The 24,625-nt window shown below is 41.9% G+C and overlaps 1 protein-coding gene across 3 annotated transcripts in view; it reads left to right on the top strand.

Moving 5' to 3' along the window:
* KIAA0232 (KIAA0232 ortholog) overlaps positions 1-23,746 on the top strand; it is a 31,235-nt gene extending 7,489 nt beyond the window's left edge. Inside the window, exons 3-9 of one of the 3 annotated variants that reach the window (XM_069977393.1) lie at positions 1,137-1,274; positions 11,067-11,157; positions 11,744-11,822; positions 12,687-15,825; positions 17,453-17,561; positions 18,913-19,007; positions 20,148-23,746. In XM_069977393.1, coding sequence (XP_069833494.1) covers positions 1,137-1,274; positions 11,067-11,157; positions 11,744-11,822; positions 12,687-15,825; positions 17,453-17,561; positions 18,913-19,007; positions 20,148-20,327 — 3,831 coding nt within the window. In that variant the 3' untranslated portion in view covers positions 20,328-23,746. Of the gene's footprint in view, positions 1-1,136; positions 1,275-9,624; positions 9,752-11,066; positions 11,158-11,743; positions 11,823-12,686; positions 15,826-17,452; positions 17,562-18,912; positions 19,012-20,147 lie in introns of those variants that run through there. The other 2 variants (XM_069977394.1, XM_069977395.1) reach the window with 2 other exon arrangements.
* Positions 23,747-24,625: the final 879 nt, after the last annotated feature.

Raw genomic sequence — 24,625 nt, 5'->3', positions numbered from 1 at the left:
CCCAAAATCCATTAGAGAGGGTGGTGCAGCAGGGCAGATCAGTGCACTGAGAATGGGACTACCACCTCATTAGCATATGGATTATACTACTAACTTAAAATGACCCTGAGGATAAAGGTAAGGAAACTATCTTCATCCTGGGTGTCCTGTGCACTATAGGGACATGATACATCTAACCTGCTGTTAGTTTCCTTTTAACATAATGCAGCACTCACTTTAGCTAATCTTTAACATGGTGCAGCTCCCAGCCAAGGCGGTGTTATACTTTTCAGCACAGTCACCCTTTGAGTGTTGCAATTTAGTGACTGTAATGTGTCAGAAGATCGGGTGGGGAGGGAATCAAGGACTAAAAACACATTTATTTATTTATTTATTTATTTTTTTATTTTTTTTTTTCAGAGTTCATTGTAGGTTACATTACAATGGGTTTGGTTTATGCAGGTTCATGATAAAATGAGGATTGCTACAAATAGCATATTTTTCAATGCATTGAGAGTATTCACTGTTTAAGTTTTTCTATAAATCAATAGTGCAAGTGCTAAGAAGCTTTAGTGATATATCATATTCCAGAAAATACCTTTCTCTCTCATCTCAGCACTTACTCTTCATGTCTCCGTAGACAGTGCCAATTTCCTCAAGGACTTGATTACCCATCATCCTGTGCTCACCCCACTCTTACTTTATGCAGCCAACTTCAGCCTTGGCCCAGTGATACCCAATCTAAAAGACTTGATTACCAACAAGTGACTATATTTGCACCCCAAAATGATGTCCGTTATATTGACAACCAGACATGGCCTTTCCCCTTAGTCTGATCATCACTGGCAGGATTAGGGTATGTAGGGTCCCTTGTATCTTTATGGGAAAGTGAAGCCGCCACATATGATATGCTGTGTTTCGGTGAGTCATGTGTAACCCTAGAATAGAATGGGGTCAGTGTGACTTCTAATAATCCACAACGTGCTCTCAATTGAGGCCACCTAAACCCCTTCACATGCAACATGCTGAACTTTGTTGTTGGAAATCTCCTGTGTGTGTACATGGACCTAAAATAGCCATAGGATATCCTGGAGTATTGCGTGTGAGAAGTATTACTTATAATCTTTTTTCACCTTTGTTTTGTTCTCATATTATAGGAAAATGACATCTTTGCGGGCTGGGAAAAGGGAGCTTGCAAGAAGTGGGGGAAAGGCAAGAAAAAGAGTTCAGACCTCTCCATGGAAGAAATGAAGAAACAGGCTGCTGTTCAGTGTCTGCTTTCAGCTTCTGATGAAGTAAGTGCAGTCCCCTGCACCTCACATGTTCCTATAGATTGCCACTCACTGCCTTGTACATTACAGCCATTATCCGGATATACGTTCACTGATCCTCTCCCCTGTGGGGACCCCTTACATTGTAAATGATAAAACCCTTTAAGCCTCCTGTGTGATTTATAATGCTTTGGTACAGAAGACAAGAGTTTTTGTCAGACCCATTATACAGCACTTTCTCCAGTGCCAAGGGTCTTTACTGCACATGAGTTATGTGCTCCTTACTTACCTATGATGTGTATCCTAATATACTGGGTGGTGGTCAGGTCTCAGTTAGACAGATGCATTTCAGTCTGTTTTACAACCGCACATCCGCTACAGGTCTTATGCGGCTGTCTAAATAAGGCCTTATTCACACTCTTTATGGGACACCAATTTTACATTTTATAGTTCATGAGTTTCTATTATTATTGAAACACTGCATAGGTGTATCTGCAAATGACTTTGCTGACTTAAAGGGAACCTATCATCACTTTCATGCTGCCCAGACCAGGAGTCATTGTGGCTGTCCCATCCCCACAAGGATTGATAGCTCTCTCCCTGTTTGGCTATAGGTAAAGATTTAGCAATAAAGGTTAACAGGACAGGAAACACCCAGTGGGCATCTGCCCTGATGACTTGATGTTATGGCAGCATAAAAGTGTTGATGGGTTAGGGCTGGGTGGTATACCGCAAAAATATCGATACCGTTACTGGCGTCGGTTAACCGACCTCAACTCTGCCAGGACGGTATCTGCGGTATTCCCCCCACCCACCCGGCGGCCACATGCTCTGGTGCAGGGAGAGAGAGGGGTGCCGGGTGGAGAGGTGGAGGCGAGACAGCTGATGCTCCGGTTTACCTCCCGAGCCAGGATGCACATATACTGCTGCAGGGCAGGGGATGGAAGATCCTGCTGTGTGGGCTGGAGAGGAAGGCTGGAGATGTGACAGGCTGCGCACAGGCGGCAGCATCCCCTCCAGTGTGTGCTCAGCGCTGCTGCTGCCGGGCGGCTCACTTCTCCTAGCTTCTCTGGAAGCTGCACGGTGAGCCCTGCCCCCCTCTCCCGCATATATAGTTGGGGTCAGGTATGGCTCGGCACCTCCATGCTTCACTGGCCACCGCACTCTGTCCCCGCACTGGAATCCTCTGAGCCCCGTTATGTTTTGTCAGTGCTGGAAGCAGCCGTGTGTGACGCTCAGTCCGGGACACAGGTATATGTGCTACAGCACTGAGTGACAGGGGCCAAGGATTCCTGTGTGGGAGAGAGAACGGTGCCCGGGGGAGCATGGAGGTGCCGACCTATACCTGACCTCTGCAGCCACTGAGTGACTGGGGGTAGATAGGAGATCTTCTATCTCTCTCTATCTATCTCCTATCTATCTATCTCTTATCTATCTATCTCCTATCTATCTATCTAAATCACGGGAAAATAGTAGCAGCACTTCAAGAGAGGTAGAAGTCAAGACCTGGGACCCTATTTAAATAGTATAGGAAAATCCACAGCACTCCTAATGCAATTCAAGGTGCGATTTATTGAAAAAGCAAGTGCAGCATACAGACGCAACGTTTAAGCAGCTATTCGCCGCCATTTTCAAGCTTGAAAATGGCGGCGAATAGCTGCTGAAACGTTGCGTCTGTATGCTGCACTTGCTTTTTCAATAAATCGCACCTTGAATTGCATTAGGAGTGCTGTGGATTTTCCTATACTATCTGTCTCCTATCTGTCTATACATACACACTAATATATATATATATATATATATATATATATATATATATATATATATATATATATACACACATACACACATACACACATACACACATACACACATACACACATACACACATACACACACACTGTATATAGATAGATAGATACATAGATAGATAAAGCAAACAATATAGGCAGCACACTAAACAAACTGTGGAGGCCAGCAGTTGAATACCAAGTCAGCTAGTAAAAAAAACTCTGCAGCACTCTGATGGTAATACAAATGTGAATTTATTCCATATAACAATATGCAGCAAACTTCACAAGTAATATACGATGTTTCGTCGTCTCCTACACCATTTTCAAGTGGCATTTGAAAATGGTGTAGGAGACGCCAAAACGTTGTATATTACTTGTGAAGTTTGCTGCACATTGTTATATGGAATAAATTCACGTTTGTATTACCATCGGAAAATAGGGTTTTCAAAACGGGTGTGGCTTTTAAAAGGGGCGTGTCATAATTATCGTTCAATTTATCGTTACCGCGGCTACATGTACGATAAACCGCGATATTGGTTTAGGCCATTATCGCCCAGCCCTATGATGGGTTCCTTTAATTGTCATGAGATCAGGTTGTCTAAAGGCCAAAGGTACCAAGTGTTGAATAACTTGTTAATGATGGCCCTACTGTATGGGCACTATGTTAAGAATATATACATTGTGTGGACATTAGGGTTTTCAGTGTCTCGTGTCTCCTCTACTTATCTAGGGGTAAATTGTGTGGCTTTGGTGGTACCTCGACCCCTGCAAACACTTGACTCTTTTCTTTTGTCTAAGCCGGTGTTCTGACAGATTACAGTGCATGTGGGGCAGCCTGGTATGCATATGGGTACAATGCCTCCCTAAACTTTAAGAGACAATGTCACCATTATCTTTTGACATGACTAAAGTTATGACCGGACCATTCCTGAGTGTTCAGATCCTGAGATGAGCGAACCTCGAGCATTTCGGCATTTGATTAGCGGTGGCTGCTGAAGTTGGATAAAGCCCTAAGGCTATGTGGAAATTATGGATATAGTCATTGGCTGTGTCCATGTTTTCCAGACAACCTTAGAGCTTTATCAAAGTTCAGAAGCCCCAGCTAATCAAATACCGAACGTTTGGGTTCGGATCGACTCGAACCCGCTTCGCTCATCTCTAATCCTGACCTATTGTGAAGTTTTTTTACTTAAATGCATTGGCTGTCTCTGGCATATCCTTCTCCTGTAACCCTCACTATGCCTTTAGGATAGGAAGGCTTAGAGAACAGTGTTAACCCTATTATTTGGGTTGGAAGTCTTGTGTCAAACTGCATTTTATAGCCCACTTAATAATAATAATACATGGAGGGCAGGGTGTGTTCCCCTTTAAAATAATCCACTCTTTGCTGTAATGGCTGAACCTAGAGATCCTGTTTTTGTTTGTTTTCCTGCCCCGTTATGTGATGGTAAAGTATCTGGCGGTGGTTTCTACTTTGGAACTTTGCCCTGGCATTTTTTTAGTTATTTTTAGAGTGAACCTTTAGTCAAACAAGCAGTCATATGATTCAGTCCGTGGGTTGTATGTATTAACATGTACCGCTCAAGGCTTTTAGAACTACAAGCCCCACAATGAGCCTAAACAAACTGGAGTTTAGGAGCCAGTGCATATACTTTGATCCATAGCACGATGGTTATGACTTTTATTAGATGTAGCTTTATTTCTGCTGGTGCAATGTTCATTTGTTGCTTTGCTTAGATTGGTGGATTTATTATATAGTGAAAAGCGACCTTTATAAAGACCACAAGATGTCAAACGACCAACGACTATTTGAGAACATGTTGAAATATCACAATGAACGATTTCTCGCTTGTCGCTTGCTCATTCGCTGTGTTTACATGAGCCAATTATTGCGCAAAGCAATCGTTATAGCAAAAATTTAAACGACAATCGTTCTGTGTAAATGCACCATTAGATAGCAGCGACCTGCTGCCGTCGTTCTGTGGAACAGGAGCAGCGGCATCAGACGACTGCTATCTGCTGTATGCTGCCTGGATGATCTACCGATCACCCGGGCAGCTCCCCCCCCCCCTGTATTCGCCTGCTCGCTGCTGCCGCATGTAATAACGCCGGCAGCCAGCAGGGAAAGCGGAGCAAACGAGCACTGACAGCGCTTGTTTGCTCCTCTCAGTCGCCCCGTGTAATAGGGGCTTTAGCATAGTTGTGGCTGGCTAGATAACTCCTTTTGCCTTGGCACTAATCTTTGTCACTGTTATGGGCCACTGCATTATTCACCTCTGTTGACCCAGTGAGAGACCTTGCTTGTGGAGGATCTTTAAAGGGGAAAAAAAAAGTTTAGATTAGTCACCATCCATCTTTACTCTTTTAGTGCAGGTTATTTGTTTAGTTGTAAGTCTTAAGTGTTATACAAAAATTCAAACCATCTCCTTTCCACGAAACTGCCCCCCTCCCCCATTGCAGTGATGTCTTATGTGGGGAAAAGGTGAGATATTAGCATAGAGGGAGAGGGAATCTGTGTCTGAGAACCTAACCCCAGGGCTGAGGTTTCCGGAGCAGTTCTGTGTAATCTGTGTTGTTGCAGCCTGTCACTGTGTGGTTCGGGTTGCAGATAGTCGATGGGAGTGCTCTTCCATTTGTTTTCCTTGCATTTAAAGTGGAAATGTATGTGGTGAAATAATAGTGTGGGGTGAATCCACCCTGTGCTGGGCTCACGTGGCCGAGCAGCTGACTCGCACACAACAGCTGCCTAATCCTTCACTGTGACAGCCCACATTCCAGGAAAAGCAATCCGATGCAGCAGCGGCCGGCCCTGACAGACACACTCTGTGCTCTCCTTTTCAGCAGGTGATCGGGAACTTGCCCATTGCTAGAAAGAATCAGCGCACTCATTTGGGGTTCTGCTCATAGTGTGCGCTTTAGTATTGTATAGCATAAAATGTGAATTATTCTGCCCTATACAGCCCCCTCACTCAAGCTTCTTGTAGAACTACAAAATCCAGCCCGTTCCAGCTAGTATACCCTACAATATCTTTCTGTAAGCAATGCCGGAAGTCCTTAAGGTCCATCAACTTTAATGTGGATCTACCAGAAGAGGGCTTTGTTTTAATTGGAAACCATGATGGCAGTGTGAACAGAGCCTTAGGGTACGTTCACACTTACCGGATCCGCAGCAGATTTCATTTAAATAACTCAACACAGCATCAAATCTGCACCATCAAATCTGCTGCGGATCTTGTAGGTGTGAACGCACCCTAAAAGTAAAGGAAGGCAGGTGTAAATAAGCCAGTGGCTGGAAATGGCTAGTCAGCATGGTAATTTTTTTCTTTTTTCTTTCAGTAGTCCCCTAGCAGCAAGATATAAGCCTTTTTTTATAAGGCAAACTCCCTGGGCACCTAAACCTCATTTATGTAGTGGCTATTGGTGAAACTAAAGAGGACAAGAGCTGGACCTGCCTGGGCTCTTGCCATACTGGGGAACACCCCCCTGGGCACTTTACACTCATTTGGATATTAACAAAAGGCTTGTAGCTCCCAGATTGAGAGCACTCAACTAAAAACATACAAAATAACGCATGCCCGGAATGGCAATAGAGTTTTAAACACCTTATAAAACCTCACATGTAATATAGACGCATGTTTCTCATGGTATATGTAGATTACCTGTGGCTCCCCAGCTACGATTCATATATCCGAACAACCAATGTTTTGCAACAGCTGGAGAGTCACAAGTTGGGGAAATCTGATCTACTATAACCCGGAGAAGAATGTGTATTTACTTGTGCCCGGACACAGCCATGACGGCTTTGTCTGCTTTCTGAGAATTGTGAAAGTGTAATGTAATCCTTAAGAAGTAAAAGAAAAGTATAGGTCCTCAAGACAAGTCAGAGAATATTTGAAAATAATGTTGTGTGATGATTGAAATAGTAATTGATAAACAATAGACGGTCCGAGAGAAGAATAAACTAAATAACACTTTACTTGATAAGTAAAAATAATGAGTTAAAAATTATGGTACCATAACCAATCAGTATAGAAAGTCAAACAATCAAATATAAAATCATATATAAAGACATGTATAAAAAACCATTTGACCCTAATATAGCAAATATATGCAAATCCAAGCAAGAAATAAGCACTGATGTGCAGTAATATACAATAATAAAAACAATAATTAAATGATTATTGAATCATGATGAGCACTAATGGGCAAACGGGCAATATGCAAAGTTTGAGTGAGTCCTGGATAAGTGGCTCATCCGTAAAGTTCATCAATATGTAAAGATGGGGTGAATTATCGGACTGTATACACTGCAGTTGCTTATATGGATGGTGGTATAAAAGCAGCCGCGGTATAAAAGCATTGAACATATACACCGCGGCTGCTTTTATACCACCATCCATATAAGCAACTGCAGTGTATACAGTCCGATAATTCACCCCATCTTTACATATTGATGAACTTTACGGATGAGCCACTTATCCAGGACTCACTCAAACTTTGCATATTGCCCGTTTGCCTATTAGTGCTCATCATGATTCAATAATCATTTAATTATTGTTTTTATTATTGTATATTACTGCACATCAGTGCTTATTTCTTGCTTGGATTTGCATATATTTGCTATATTAGGGTCAAATGGTTTTTTATACATGTCTTTATATATGATTTTATATTTGATTGTTTCACTTTCTATACTGATTGGTTATGGTACCATAATTTTTAACTCATTATTTTTACTTATCAAGTAAAGTGTTATTTAGTTTATTCTTCTCTCGGACCGTCTATTGTTTATCAATTACTATTTCAATCATCACACAACATTATTTTCAAATATTCTCTGACTTGTCTTGAGGACCTATACTTTTCTTTTACTTCTTATTTATACTCCAGTCTGTAGGGTACAGACACTCCATAGGTTAACCTCGCCAAGTCACTAGCAGTTGAACTCACACTTACCTAATCCTCTATTGTAATGTAATCCTTGTTTCTATTTGTATGAAGTGATTCATTGATGTTGTGATTAAAGAGCCTGAAGGGGGTTCACCAGGAATTTTAGTATGTATCCTAAGGAGAAACGTTCCATATCAGGTTGGCGAGGTATGATCAGCTGATGGAAGAGTCGTGGAGCTCGGGCAAGTGTTATCACCTTCTCACAGCGCCGTACATCTTGTAGTGGCCATCCTTGGTACGACATGTAGTTTATTCACTTGAATAAGACACTGCTAAACCAAGCATTGCCACACCAAAATGTACAGCTCTGTGCCTGGTAGCCAAGCGGCTCCTCCGATCAGCTGGCGATCTTCATTGATAAATCTCACCCATTTTATAACTGCTGTCCCATTGAAATGAGTGGAAAATGGTTAAAATGCTTGTTTTGGGGGTGTAATACAAGATGTATTTTATGTCTCAAAACCAATGTTGTGTTTTTTTTGTATGTTTGAACAGAACCTAAAGGCTCTATCACACGGAGCGATATAACGATTGAAAATGAGCGATTATCTGTCCGTGTAATAACACCCAACAATCAAATGACGAAGGCGATATTGTTTATTTTTCATGTTGAAAAATGATCATTGGTAGTTCGCCGATCATTTGCGTATCTGTTCGTGTAATCGTTTGCTCATAAAACGTGTGGATTAGTGGCCGTTTAATGACATAAGAACAATCATTCATAACATTAATCTGTGAATGTAATAACCTCAGAATCAATCGCTACTAAGTTGCTAGTTTTTAGTTATAGTGTATCTTTAAACGATAATCATTACGTGTAATACGGGCGTAAGGGCTAATTCACACATTCATTGTTCTGTCCGCAATTGCGGACAGAACATGAAACCAATGTTCTCCTGTGGCCCCGTTCACACGTCCGTCCGTGTATACAGGGCCGCGAACGGACATGTTGTAATGCGGACGGATCGTTTGGGTAATGATGTGTGAAAGTAGTGCTCCGAGAAGCACGGAGCACTACGGATACACATACAGTAGGGAGGTCCGCAGCCACGGACTGCACTACGGGTGTGTGAATGTGGCCTAAGAGTAAGAGAGCAGGTTACTACTTGTAGGTCTGTAGATTGCGATGCGTTGCCCCTCACCCCACATGTAACTGTATACTGAATCCTCCTCTCTGACAGGAGGCCCTCAGGGACAGGTATTTGCCAGTCTCTGGGATTGTGGGTGGTGTCTGATCCCTGATCTGTGTTACTGTGCCTCGCTGTATTTATAGCCTGTTCTTCAGTTTCCTGGCATACCCCGAACCTGGGGAGAGAAATGTGGAGCGAGCTGAAGGGCCAGACTTTTCATCTCCTGGCAATGGGGAGGCCTCTCAGATGGTACAGAGCAATCTCATTGGGCATGTTCTGTTTAGGAGGAGGCGTACTGTCTTGCTCCTCCATGGCCCTGCTTTATCTGACAGCTGTCACAGACACGAGAGGTGAAATGTCAGCGCGTGACCGAATGAGACACTCACTTTCCATTGGCTGAGTGTGTCTTCACCCTGCCTAGCTGAGCTCCACACTCTGTGTGCTGCAAGATGCTACAGTGATCTCATGGGGGTTGGTACGCTGCGCTGTGAGCTGCCTCCCCCCTCCTCCCCTTCATCACCGGCTATGTACCGCTCAGCACAACAGCATGCAGAATGTCAGCTGGTGTAAGACGTGCCTGATCCTGGAACAAATAGTTTGCTTCCGAAACTACCCTCCTTGAGCCATGGTAAGATGATGGTGCAAGAATTAGGCGATTGTGGGAGTGGGACTGAGGCTTTAGGTTTACTTGCGATGTCGTCCCCAACTTAAGGTGCCATGCTGGTTATGGAGAGAATCTGCTTAGTCATTCAGCAAAGGTTTTCTAGTCTGGTTGTGCGGATGTGTGTGGATGCACTGTATTGTATAGTTTTCATAGGAAGTCAGATTGTATAGGAAGCAGAGGAGTTAGTTGTTGGCTAGTTTGTGATTATAAATAAGAATGAACAGATGTGTATGATGCGGTTGTATCCAGTAATGATTGGTATCTGTCTCCGCCAGGTTCACATTAACGTTCGATGCCGCCTTGCCTCTAGTACAGATGCAGCAGTATGAATAATGGGACTTGTCCTAATGCAAATACCAATAGGCAGCAGCTGTCTCCTCTATAGACGTGGTGATCTGTGCCTGCCGCTGGACACTTTACGATTAGGAATCTGTCTTTAGTCAGCAGAATGGTATTGAAGGATGTGAATGTACTCTGTAAAGGGTTCTGATAATATAGCCATGGGTGTCTAGCTATCTGGGTATCTTATGACTGTATTAGTGCACTTACAATAGTCATCCCATATATGACTACTGCTCTAATGCAGACCTATGTATCTCCAGGGGAACTGACTGTAAACAAACACTAGATGTAGTCTGATCCAGCAGTCACCAGTCACACTCTTCCTCCTGATCCCTTGTCTGCCGTGTCTGGATTACCGAGAAGAAGAGGGCAGATAGAGGAGTATGACGCTGCAGGATCGGAGGACACACTGTTTATGGGCTGCAGCTGTGAAAACGCATAGGGCTGTGTACAAAATAATTTTTTGTTTCTCAAATTTTTTGTGCTTTTTGTCTTGAACTATAAATGTGGAGGTTAAGCAAAGGGAGACCTGACACAATCACAAGCTTTTGAATGGACAAAGACTCCTTTAGGCAACTTTACAAATGAATCCTAAAAATTCATGTTTGCATCTCTAAACAGGACCTGAGATGGACAACACCTCCTAAAGGTTACATACCTATACTGCAAAGTTAATGTTTGCTTCATCTGTACATGGATTATTCTTCATGAAAGATACCAGAAAGTTCCCCTCTACTTGCCCATTCGTCTGATTTGGTGGCACATTGCCTCCACTGAATGGAATTGATAGGCTGCGCAGCCTATATCTGCTGACCCCTGGCATGACTTAATTCTGAGAAGGGATTCCTAGATCTTGGGAAGTGCCCGGCCCTTTGCTTTACAGAGTTGAAGGAGGTAGTCTTCACAGGGGTCATAAATCTTTCTCTTTTTCTTCTAGAGCTCTGGAATTGAAACTTTAGTGGAAGAGCTCTGCTCCAAGCTGAAAGATCTCCAGAGTAGCCAAGGTGACCAGCTGCCCACCAGTAAAGGTAATTCTCTTCTTATTTCTTCCCATCCATCATAGTAGTGCTTTTATGTATAGAATCTGACAGACTGTGCAATTTTTTTCAAATAGCTGCAAGTGATTGAATTAACCAGGTAAATAGGAAACCTATGAAAACAGCATGGCTACATGTGATGACATTTCAGATTGCAGCTTTCGGAGTTATCGTGGCGTGTTTATGCTAAAAGAATTGTGAATGCAGCAGCCACAACCTAGACCCTACCACAGCGGCATAGCTTTATGCCTGCTACAAGGGTTGCCTATCAGAAACAGAAGGGGAGCTGCCAGGAGCTAGGCCAGTTATACCTTTATGGTCCTGAACAACCCTTTCATTTTACCTGATGTCTTTTTGTTGGTATTTTAAAATTAAAAGCAAAAAAATAAGAAAATGATGGGGCAACATTGACTTTTTACAGAAGTCAAGGTCTGATAAACTCAAATGTAATCGTGAGTCATGTTTCCTTCTGTAATAAGTGATGAAAGCTCTCTAACAGGTGATTTGCTGTAGCAGTTTAAGATGTTCTGCCTGCTCACATTCTCTTCCTAATCAACTGTGTTTTGACATTTCGCAGAAGACAAAAGTAACAAAGTCGATGAATCGCTGTCACCCGAAGCTACTTCATCTCCAGCCAGAAAGGATCAGGCAGAAATGTAAGTACCACTTCTATCCGTGTGCCGGGGTGATAGAGCAGAGGTTAAAGGGTAAAGCTAAAAAGTAGTGCTTGGGCACGACTGTTCACAATGTTCTGATATGTTTTTAAATGGCAGAAATTGTCATTCAGTGGTGCTAACTCTCTGCGTTTCCATCAGAAATAGTTGACATGCCACTTATGTCTGCTGTGATCCTCCGGCTGCACAAACTTTCCATTGCATGTGGACAGGTTTGTTGATTAAACTTGGGTTTTGCAACCTATTACTCAACAAATCCTATGTGAAAGTTATGTGAACATACCCTTAGGATCCATTCTTGTGTACAGGATTTTCAGCAGATTTAAAGCTGCAGATATCAGTGTAAAATCTGCTGCAGATTCTGAATGCGGGGTTTCTGTAATTCTGTCTACAAGCACACACAGATGTTAGGTACTGTAAAAAAATTTATTTCTGGGGATTTTGCACAGGAAAGCCAAGGAGGGAGTGGGACTACAGTCCCCAGTGCACTGACCCACCCTGCCTTCTACCACTTATTATAAATACTACTCTGGCGCTATACAGGAATGAGCAGATGGAATGATGTCACTGCAGGAAACAGACAAAGGGATTGGTGCAGTAGTTCCACCCCCAGTACATTGAACCTCCTAATTTACATAAAAATAGTGGGTTTAACTAAACAGCTGCTGAGGATGAAGGTAAGAAAACTACCTTCGTTCTCAGAATTCTGTGCCCAATGGGAACATAACAGGTGAGTCTTCTGCTGGTTTCCACTGGATTCTTACAAAATTGGACAATCTGCATATTCTTGTACAAGACAAGTAAAAAAAATATATAAACTTACATTTTGTTTTTTGTTTCTTTTAGGTATTATGAAGCTTTTCCACCACTTTCAGAAAAGCCCATTTGCCTGCAAGAAATAATGACCGTATGGAACAAGTCGAAAATCTGCTCTTATTCTAGCTCCTCCTCATCTTCCACTGCCCCACAAACAAGCACCGAAACTCCATCACCAAAGAATTGCCATAGTGAAAGTGAAGCAGTAGTGACCACCAAGAACAACAGAGCTTCTAACACTGTACAGGGAAAGAACCAACAGAGGAAAGGCAAGAACGAGAAAGAGAACAAGTTTAGCAACGGCGCAGTCGATGAGAAAACAAATATTTTGAAAAGTGTGAGGCACAAGTCAAATGGAAAAATCCGCCCTCGATCCTGGTCATCTGGTTCAAGTGAAGCAGGCTCAAGTTCTAGTGGTAACCAGGGCGAAACAAAAACTAGATTCATCAAAGTAAGGCATAAAGTTAGGGAGGTCCGGAACAAAAAGGGGAAAACTGCTCCAAAGCTTCCATCAAAAACCAGTGAGAGAAAAAATGTTGCGGTGAGCGGCAGTGCTGGATCTGTGAAGCCGCTCTGCAAGAGAGTAAAACGACAAGTCAAAGAATATACATATAAAGAAATAGATAAAGAAGGAGATGATGTCTTCAAAGAGAAGAGAAAAGAAACAGAATTCAGGGAGGAGCCATTGTGGTATACGGAACCCATAACAGAATACTTTATTCCTCTTAACAGCAAAAGTAAATTGGAAACTGCATATAGAAAAAATCGTGGTTGGTATAACGCAGCCGAAGACATAGAAGAGTTGTCAGAATTTGTAAAAGATCTTCATCTAAATACCCACAATATCCATGAAACATACCTCGCAGCGGGTACCTTCATCGAGGGGCACTTTGTAGAAATGCCTGCAGTCGTAACCGAGACAAGTGATCACACAGGGACCTCAAACTGTTCTCTCCTGGAGGACAATTATCTGGATGATGTTCATCCTGTAGAACTCGCACACTTCTATGAAGTCGAAATTGATCAATCCATGTTGGATCCAGGTGCCTCAGAGAAAACAAAAGGAGAAAGTCGGATCTTGAATATGATCCGACAAAAAAGCAACGTGAAAAGCGAGGCTGAATCTTGCAAAGTGTTAGACGATAAGGAGTTGCAAGGGGAGAGTGCAATATGGACAGAATTGACCAGTTCTATTGGTGCTGAAGGTTTTTTCTTGCAAGATCATAGTAAACTAGCTCAATTTTGGGAGTCCTGTTCACCTTCAAGTTCAGCTGATGCAGACGGTGAGAGTTTAGGAGGGGACTCCCCCAGTACATTCTCCCCTTTTTTCGACAGCACAAAGCTCAATACACACATGCACGCAGGCAATCAAGATTTATTTTTTGATGGAAAGAACTCTTATTTTTCAGTGTTTGAAGTGCAATGCAGTAATTCTGTATTCTCGATGCCCAGGGAGAGGGTGTTCAATGAGAAGGGTAAAGCAGAGTCTTCTTCCAGCATGAATGGGTTTGGGAAAACTCAGTCGCGATTACTTATATGGACCAAAAATAGTGCCTTTGATGAAAATGAACAGTGTTCGAACCTTTCAACCAGAACATGCAGTCCATGGTCGCATTCAGATGGTACCCGATCGGATACAGAGGCTCTCAATAGTCACCTCGAAGATTACACCCAGTTGAACACGGAAGATCTGAATTATATAATTCCCACAGTTACTTTAACTTTCCAAGATGAGATCCCCAGTATCACATCACAAAGTTCATTCCTAAAGAACGTGTCTTTAGGAGAGGAGCCTGTGCCAGTATTGGGGAAGAAATCAAAGTTAGAGTCACTTTGTGGCATTCAGCTAGAGCAGGAAAATGAAGAACTATCTGACACTACAGAGGTTGAACCTGAAAGCAGCCTTCACAAACATGGATACAGCTCAGGAGTCATCAAAGACTTGTGGACAAATGTCGAAGAAGATCAGCTGTTCCCTCTCGATGTAAATAACTACGATGCGGAAGAACTAAATTTTCAAGAGCCCAGCAAGGCAGTGCAAAGATCCGAATACCATCTCTGGGAAAGTCAAAGAAACTCTGCAGAAAAGCGTGCGTTTCTCACTTGCGAGTCATCAAAAGTTGACGGCGGAGATTATATGACTCCCTCCAAACCCTGGGATATAAACCACGTGAAAGAGAATTCATTCATTCTTGGAGGTGTTTATGGGGAATTCGGGAACTTTAATGGCGAAGATGAGTGGGCCGTGGTGCCGCAAAGTCCAGCAAAAGCAAGCTTACTGGATTGTGCCTCCTCTGATGTGGTTACAATAGCTGGCACCGATGTGTTCATGACACCAGGCAATAGCATTGCTCCTGGACATCGCCAGCTATGGAGACCGTTTGTTTCTTTTGAAGAAAATGAGCAGAATGGAGATAAAGGCTCAAGCAAGGGTTTTTCTTTTATATTGCATGAGAATCTGCTTGGTACATGTGATAATTTTCAAGTAGAGGAGCCGGGCATGGGCTACTCCTTCTCCTCTTTTGAGTTAAACAATAGATTCTCTCAAGTTCTTCATGTTGAGTGCTCCTTTGAACCTGGAAATATTGTTAGCAGTAGTCCTAGTTTTAAACCCAAAGCTTTGTGCTCAGATTCAGAGGGCGACATTGGCCATCCAAGGATTTGTGGCGTGGACCGAACACAGTACAGATCAATAAGAATCTCTCCACGTACCCACTTCCGCCCAATTTCTGCATCTGAGCTGTCTCCAGGTGTAGGGAGCGAGTCTGACTTTGAGTCTGAAAAAGACGAGGTAGTTGTACCCACCCTTTCCGAAGGCGAGGTGTTTGAAGATCCGCAGGATGATCTCAAACCTCTCGAGGAAGATGCCGAGAAGGAAAGTCATTTTTATGGAAAGTCTGAGCTTGAATCCGGGAAATTTCTTCCTCGCCTACAGAAGTCTGGCATGGAGAAAAGCGCACAGACTTCTTTGGATGGGCAGGAGGAATCCTTCGCTGTATTGCCTCAGGAGATACCGGATCACTTAGACTTTAGGATTATCGAGTCGTTCGAAAGTGACGTGATGGACAACTCCAAAAAAAGCTGCAAAACGTTGGAGTTGAAAAGTAACGCGGATGTAAAGGAAAATTTTGATATTGGATGCAATCCTACATCTGAAGAGTTGGGAGAGGTATGTGCATGAGTTGCTGTGAATTATTTAACAAATGTGTACTAAGCATTGCAGTTATTTAAGAAGACATGGCATGTTACAAAGACTTGAATGTTGAATGTTTTGATTGGTTAGGATCTCTGTGCTGAGCCCCTGCACCAATTGCTAACTATAGCTGGGAGAAGCTGCTCTCTGACTGACTCCTTGCAAAGCCGGTGAAGGTCTTTGCTGTCACCCAGGCGCATTTCCCAGCTGTATCTAGCAATTGATAGGGGGTCTCTGCACTGAGTCCCCCAATTGATGAAAAATTTTCACATTTGTGTGACAGAAGGTGTGTTGTTTTTTTTTTTTTTTTAACGTGGCTAACACTTTGAAGGCGGTTTTTATGAGGGGCATTTGTTATGTATCCACAGGATTGGCATTTGGACATGTGCATTACTAATTCCTTCAGCTCTGTGACTGATGAAGATGCCTGAGAACATTGTTCCGCCATCTTTATTAGACCCATAAAGTTAAATTGAGCAGCATTACCTATGTCTATTCAAACATGAAGATATAGGACCCCTGTTCACATGGTCGGTGGTGGTCTCAACATTTGGACCCACCACTGCTCAAACACTTTTTTTTTTTTTTTTTTTTTTCCCCCCTGTCCTGTGGTTAAGCAGTGCATGCCTGTCTGGAAAATCCTTCTACTGTAGTCCAGGTAGAAAAACAGTGAACATAAGCTTAACTTGATTGGGATAGTACTGGGCTTTTCTCAGTGTGTTACTCTACATGGGAGATCCAAGTAGGAGTGCAATTCCTATTCAGTAGCAAACTTACTAATGTCCCTTCATTTCCTTGCTGTGTTGGAATGAAGACAGAGAGATAGTGGTGTCAGAACTGCAATATGTGTAGAATCAGGATATTGGCAGAGTATGGAAAAGGAAAGAGAACGTGTTTTTTTTTTTGTTTTTTTTTGTTTTTTTTTTTAAACTTAAATTTGTGCAGTTGCACAATCACTTTTCATGTCCTTGTACAACCGTGTTGTATTACCAGATACTGCTACAACCATATGTAAGGCACTGTGCTTGGATAGCATTCAAAGGTGCTGTGAGGCATCGGATCTATTGTGCTAGATATATACCCACCTTTTTGCAGTTTTAGTAATCTTTAGAAAAGGGTTTGTACTGATTGCTATCTTCCGAAATATGAACAAATTTTCCCTATGTAAATTTGTGTCTTGGGAAATGTCAGGCCTCAGTAGAGTGAGGGCAACGAAGGAGGATGGCATATTGATCTGACATGGCATTGCATAATGACTGGTGGCAGAGTGACCACCAATCCTGACTTAGCAATATATCCACCATCAGTCTTTACCTGTACAGTCACTTCCGGCCAGCAGTCATGCAGGGCCATTGCAACACCATCTATTCAGGTGAAAGGAATCATGCTGCAGTTCCGGTTGACTGTACAGGGATGACTCTGGAGGAGCTCTAAACCTTCCTTAGTTCCCAGACGCTGGACCTCCACCAATCATAAAGTAATGGCCTATTCTAGTCATATATCTTCATTTTGAGTTGAGAATACCGCTTTGTCACATAACCACTCCTTTAAACTTTATTTTATTCATAAAACCTAATGCGTGTGTTTTTGTTTTTTTGCACAGTATCCTCCTGTAAGCGTCAACTTACAGGGCGTCAATGCTGTTAATGAAAAGCAGTGCTGGTGGCAGAAGGCCCTGTACTCTCCATTAATCTCTGGATCCTGTTGTGACTGTAAGTAGATTGTAAAAACTTCCCATTGAACATAGCAGCTGAACACTACTCAAAACAAACAGCAGGACTTAAGAGATAATAAATCTTTTTGTGTAGAGGATTGTTATGGAATTTTGACTTTGAATCATTCAACCACTAAGAGGGTAGTCCCATGATCATATACTTATTTCTTTTAGTCAGGATAGCAGATAAGTGTGTGATCGTGGGACATAGACCTCTGTGACCCTCTGCAATTGTAAAGGTTGCTTAAAGTGTTGCTGTCGTTACAACTTTAAAAATCTAAATCAACAGTAGATGTGACATAAAGCAAGTCTGCAATATACATTACATATATATATATATATATATATATATATATATATATATATGTGTATATATAAAATTTATTTTTTAATCGTGCTGGAAAACAAAGCTGTACTTACCAGAAATCCAGGTCCAGTTTCCTGAAGGCAGATTTTCTGACCTGTGCTGGTTGAAAAAAACAGACTAAGGCCCCATTCACACGTCAGTTTTTACTGTCAGGAAATCCTGAACAGGAGGCCAAGGCTTCAGTAAACCAAGATTTCCTGACTGTAATCAGTTTTTACCTTCAGGAAACCATCAGCTGTGTCTTCAGGGTTTCTTTAGCATCCATAGACTTCTATTGAACCGGTTCTATAATTTCCTGACCTATTTTCCTGAACAGGCACCCTTCAGGAAAAATCCTGAAGGTTGTCAGTGTTCAGGAAAATCTGTCCCATAGGGTTGCATTGAAGTGTGAATGGGGCCTAAACACATAAATTCCGGCTAGAACAGAGAGTCACGGCTCAGTGTCCATCAGTCACATGACTGCCTTCTCTCTGCGAACACTCAGAAGGCCTGGGACACACAGGACTTCCTGTTTTTTGAGTGCTGTGTTTTCAATGTCAACTAAAAAAAAATTGCAACGTTAATGAATGTATATTGCAAACTTGCTTTATATCACATCTACTGCTGATTTAGGTTATGAAATTTATGACAGTGACACTTTAAGTTCCCTGTTAGAATAGAGTGGCGGTCACACATGGGCATTGCTGCCGGTCTATTCAATATAGCAAAGTACATCACTTTACTGTCTCCAGCAGCCCTATTCTTTCTCTGTGGGGCCACCAACATTTCCGAGGGCTCAGCTTATAGTCCAGTGGCCCCATATGGAATAAATAAATTGAGTGGGCCATGAACGTGCAGTGTGTACCATTCACTCTGGGGGCAATTTTGTACCCCCACCTTTCTTTGTTCCCTATTCTATAGATTCATGTAGCGGTGTGAGAGTTTTTCTATATTGTTTCTGTATTACTAGAGACTTATATATGTATCTCCTCTCTTTATACAGCTCTCTATACAGATGTGAAGGAAGAAAGTTGTGTAGACCATACAGGTGGGAAGGAGCTTCCCTGCGCTGCTTGGCATCCTCTCGAGATTGAGAAAGTAGGTAATGTGGTTTTTGATCGCTGTTTTTGTACTGTCTATGTGTGTGGCATCCTATATGTAATACATCTGTTGATGGGTAAGAACATAATAATCTTAGATTTGATCATTAGCCTTGGGTAGGCAACTGCTTCTCATGGATGTGCCTTCCCTAGGGAGCTGTAGCTTGGCTTTGTTGAATCTTGACATGAGGAGAACAGCTACCCATGTTTAATCCCTTCCTGTATATGGAGATACATATATGTCATCAGCAAGAAGTGATCAGTCAGCACTCCATTTTAGTTATGCATTTCTGTAGAGGCAACATGGGCCTGTAACTTGGGTATACCTTATGTATGGCCACACACAGCGAAATCTGCAGTGAAAAATCCTTACCAAATCATGCAGGTTTGTTGCAAATTTGATGTGGATTTTAGGGAGCACTATAAAGGTGTATGGAGACTTACATGCCATTTATGCTCCACTGAGGATTCTGGGAAGAAGTATATGCAAAGCAACTTTCTTTCACCGAAAAGAGGTGCAAGAAAGCTGCTTTGCATATACTTCTTCCCAGAATTCAAGCCATTGTCTGTACCCCTTTAAGAAGACTCAACACATACAGAGCAGGAAGCTGCTTGGCTGCAGAGCATATCTTCTTCCCTGGAATGGAGAACTTCTGGACCTTTCTGCAGATCCACAGTATTTTCCTAGCAAAATCAATCTTACTGCAGATTTATTGCAGTGAAGTCAGCTGGAAAGAATAAGGCCACAGCATTTCTGACACAAAATTTAAAACCGTGTAAATTTAAAATCCACCCCACAGGTACATTTAGTCTGTTCTGCTGCTACTGTAAAAGCTGCAGTTTTTTTGCTACATGTGACCATACCCTTACATGGACAGTCTTGTGACATGACCCCCATACAATCAATTGATCACTGACTAGGCAGCCTGCCAAGCCAAAGATTTCCCCTGCAGTGACCCCTGCTGGGGAAGTGTAGTAGTACATGGCAAAAAGTTCCTGAAGGGCCAGGATTATTTTTAAAAATCAGCTGTAAATTTCTGCTTCCTCCTCCCAGTACTTTTAGTATACTCATTTCATTCATTCATATGCAAAGAAAAGCCCTGGTTGTTAATTTTTTACTTTTTTTTTTTCCCCCCAGACATCTGCATGTAATAAAGCAAAAATCACAATTGAATTCAGTGGCGGGGTGACACCATCCAGTTGCTTCAGAAAGAAGATCTACTCAAGTGACAGTTCCAGCTCTGACACGGCTTCTGAGGGAGGACACGAATGGGCCGAAATATGCAGAGAGGAACTTTTCTCCCGCACTCAGCTGTGAACAAACCTCCTCAGCTGTAGTTCTGTAACATCCGAGTGTCCAGGAGAGATACCCAGCCCTCATTTTGTCTGTTTCCTCTAGAGCATGCGGCTCTAGACCTCTTTAGTTACCACTTTAGATGTTTGTGTGCTTTTCTTTCCCTTTTTTTTCCTTTTCTTTTTTGTTTTTTCCCCCTTGCGGTTTAGGTAGGGTAACAATCTCAGTTTTTCTTTATTTCTTCTTAGTTTTCTGACAAGCTGTTATACTTTGCTTTGTCTAGCTAGATTAAATTGTGTTGTCAGATGAAGAATGGATGTGCTTGTATTTTGTAGAAATCCTGCATCCAGTTTGCCTACCCTCTTTATGTTCCTCTTTTTACCTTCAAGCTGTAGCTAGATGAACGTTTGTAGATCCTACAGCTACTTCTGCCATTCAGAGACTTCTGGAGTCTTTGGCGATATTCTCTTAAACAATCTAGGAGACAACTCTGTAACACTGTAATCAGTCAGTGCCTTTCTGAATGCAGGAGAGTAGCATGAATGACTTGCCCAGTCTTCATTTGAAAACATAGATTTAAGAAAAAAGAAAAAAAAACGTGAATAATATAAAAATATGAAAAAAAAAACTATCTTAAGTAGAAGCAATGAGATTGTGCTTAGAGACTTAAACAATACTGTGTTTTCTATCCTATAATATTTTTGCGCCTGCTAACGGAGGAGAAAATGACTTCATATTCTTGCTAATGGCAGAAGCCCGGGATGTTCAGGAATGTTTGTGCGCATGGGAAAGCATAAAGGCGGCACGCCACTAATCCTCCCCCCCCCCCCCCTTTTTTTTTCTCCTTTTACGATATATTGCAAACGCTATGAGCTGCACCTGTATAACATAGCTGTGGCTAATCATATGTTTATGTGGAAAAGAGATGACAGGACAGATTTATTGGTATTGTCCTAAAGGTAGACCACATAAAGTTAGACCGGACAGGCTGACGTGTCTAACGCTTCTCCTTCTGCCATCACTCGCTTTACCGCAGTAATTTGCACTGCTGTAATGGCACACACCATTAATAAATCTGGTGCATTTTATGACTTGGCCATGACTTTTTTTTTCTTTAGATAATTTTGGAAGGTGTAAAACACAATACATTTGGTGGATGGCATGCTAGAGTTAGGGCAAACTTTGCTTAGTTAACTTTTTATAACCAGCGGGTTTTAAAAGTGATGGCTGCCATCAGTCTTTAGTATCTGATCATACTTCAGTCTGCATTTGAAGTGTGGGATTAAAGTAGCAATTTATGCTTTTTTGTTTAAACCGTTGATCCCAAATAGTTGGGTTACATTTTAAACTGGCCTGGACACATTAGATTAATGGAAGTGACCAAACATCTAGTGTGTATGGCATCATCCTGACTTTTCCCCATTTGGTAGATGTTGCAGGAGACCAGGATCAGGCAGTTTGATTTCGACATGCCTGATTCTTTAGTTCTTAGGGAAGTGGAGCCACCGCATGAAGAGTGGCATCAGTTTACTGCCCTTCAGAACACAAGCACGCTCTGTCAAGCTGAATGGGGATGTTGGGGCAGTTTGAGCAGCTGGCTATGGCCAGTTTTAGTTCTGTATCTACGTACTGAAGCTCCATTGAATCCGAAGTCCCTTTTGGGTTCTTGAAGGGTTATCCTAGGCACTAGGATCCTAGACTCCCACTGAGGTTGGGAGCATTTTAAGTTTTCCACATTGTATTATAGACCTGGAGCTTTAGAGGTCGAGCTTAGATCCCCTTTGTTTGATAGGAAATGTTCAAGGATTGTCAGTTCACGTTAACATTGGCTTTTCCCATGTACTATGACTTGATCTGAAGTCCTGTGGCTTTTGCCATTTAGCTTTTTTTTTTTTTTTCCTTTGTAGTTCTTGTCGCTGTTATTTAGTCTAGTAGTTTAATAATGTTGTACTATGAAAGGATGTGATGGGCAAGTATGTGCGTGCAATGGTCAATAGCGTGTTTTAGTTTTGTTTGTTTTTTCAACATACGCGTGGCTGATATTACGATTGATCCATGTATCATTTTGTTCAACTCTCTGCCCATTGTCAGCAGAATTGTTCAGATCTATCGAACTCTTTGTGCTTCTAACAGTTTGATGCAGATTTGTTTAAGCACAGTAAGAGCAATATATAAAAAAACACACAATTTACCAAAAGAAACTAATAAGTAAAGCATGCTTAGAACACCAGGAGATGCAAAAAGTCTAACATCGCTTCAGGACTATGGCGTAACCATAAAGGCAATACAAATCGTGATCGGAACGGTGTGAAAGAAAGTCCGGTCACCTGAATATACATGCTGTTGGGGGTTTTCTTTTTCCCAACCTTTCATCCTTAAAGTAGGAAGGGAAAAAATTGACTTTTTTTTTTTTTTTTTTGAAAAGTGATGTCACTGAAGGTTAGGGTTACAGTTTGAAAAAGTGGGAGCAAAAAAAATAATTTTATTTTTTTTTCCCTTTTTATAATTTTTCGGGATGGGCATTTATTCCTGGTTTTGCCTACAAAGCGTGGAGTTTATTCTCACTTTTTGTTTTAGTTTAATTTTAATACACAATTTGGGTGGTTGCCTCTCGACTTCCCCTACCGCCTGAGCTTAAATCATATAGCGCAGCCTTTCCATTCCACACATACAGCAACTATAACTTGGATTTCTATCCTTTCTCCTCCACTGTGTCTGAATTTAGTGCTTGGAATTTACTTTTTTTTTTTTTTTCTTTAATTTGGAATTCCTGGAGCTTCCTGAAAGGGTTATAATAAACCTGCATTGAGTGACACGAAAGCCTGGTACCATTATTATCGGGTGCACATTTAAGCTATTGAGCACCTGCAGTGACTGAGGGCTCAGCTACATCAACCAGTCCATACATTTACATTGATGCTCATCACACACTATGTCCTACATTGCATATAACCCTATAGCTACTAAACAGTCCAATGTTCTTAGCACCGTGCTGTTTCAGGTCTTTTAGAGACTGAGGCGACACTTAAGACCAAGGCAATAATGCATAGTTTTCATTTACTACCATTACCTTCATAGCCAGTCATGCTACAGACTTTCTGACCTGGAGTTGTTTTCCTTTACCATTGCCCCCCACTCATTAGACTCTTCTAGATTATTATTTTTTTTTTTTCTGTAGTGTTTTTTTTTTTTTTGTTTAAGGTTGGCAAAACGCTGAACGCACTGTGATATGAAGCGCGTTGCATATCCATCGCACTGAAAATATCAGTTTCCCATTTCAGGGCTGAAATTCTGTTTTTACATTTCTTGTGTTTTTTTCGTTTTGTTTTTTTCCTTCTCCCCTCAAGTGGTTGTAATGTTCTGATTTTCATGTACACAAAGAGTAACTTTTTTTTGTTTTCTTGTGAAATTATTTAACACCCAATAAAGAGACAAAAAGCCTTGTTATCTCTTTTTTTATCTTATGTGGATGGTCACTCTCTCACATAAACAATAGTAATGATGCTGGAACAAGTCATGCACCTTCCTGTCCATCACATCACCTGGACAGATCTTGAAACTATGTAGGATCCAATTGAATGACTACAAGCAAAGGCCTGGACAACTGTGAAAGTCTTTAAAAGGTTATACCTAAGGCAGAATACCCCTATCCAATGCGTTTATCAAGAAAGTGAATCCAAAGCTATATTTTGTGCAGAATATAAAACCGTTAAACTGTATGGGGCTGATGGGATTATTATGAGGGTTATTCTCATCCAGGTGTATTACACTCTGTAGGATAGGGGATAACAAGCTGATTGGGTCTGACCATCCAGGTAACATAGCAGGTAGCAGTCGCTCTGCAGTAAGTGAAGTCCCCAGAGCGTCTGTGCAGCCTATGCTCCTTTCTGTATGGAGACACTGAATGTGCTGAACTCTGAAATGTTGCAGCTGCACAGGGGGCGTTAAGTGGCCCCATAGAGAAATAATGGCCTGCAGGGTAACTTTCTTTTTTGGGATCAGTGGGTAAAGATGGTTGGACCCCCAGAAATCAGCCTGTTAACAAGCCCAGATGCAAATACCCCCTTTAAGAGCAGTAAAACCACAAAACACTGCCACAAGATGTTAGGGTGCGCTCACACTATGGAATCCTGTGCTCCCGCTTGAAGGCTCCATTCTATTTAGGCAGTTTCCGCTCTCCACCAGAAAAAGAATTGACATGTCAATTCTTTGGCGAGTGGCGGAATCTGCCTAAGCATAGAATAAAGCCTATGGGGCAGGCAGATCTTCAAGTGGTTTTCCGTAGTGTGAAAGCACCCTTATGGTCCAGTTTGTGGCTGATT

The sequence above is a fragment of the Dendropsophus ebraccatus genome, chromosome 7, assembly GCF_027789765.1.
Source record: "Dendropsophus ebraccatus isolate aDenEbr1 chromosome 7, aDenEbr1.pat, whole genome shotgun sequence".
Taxonomy (NCBI): Eukaryota; Metazoa; Chordata; class Amphibia; order Anura; family Hylidae; genus Dendropsophus; species Dendropsophus ebraccatus.
Note: the sequence above shows the minus strand (reverse complement) of the source record. Positions and strands in the feature narration are given on the sequence as shown.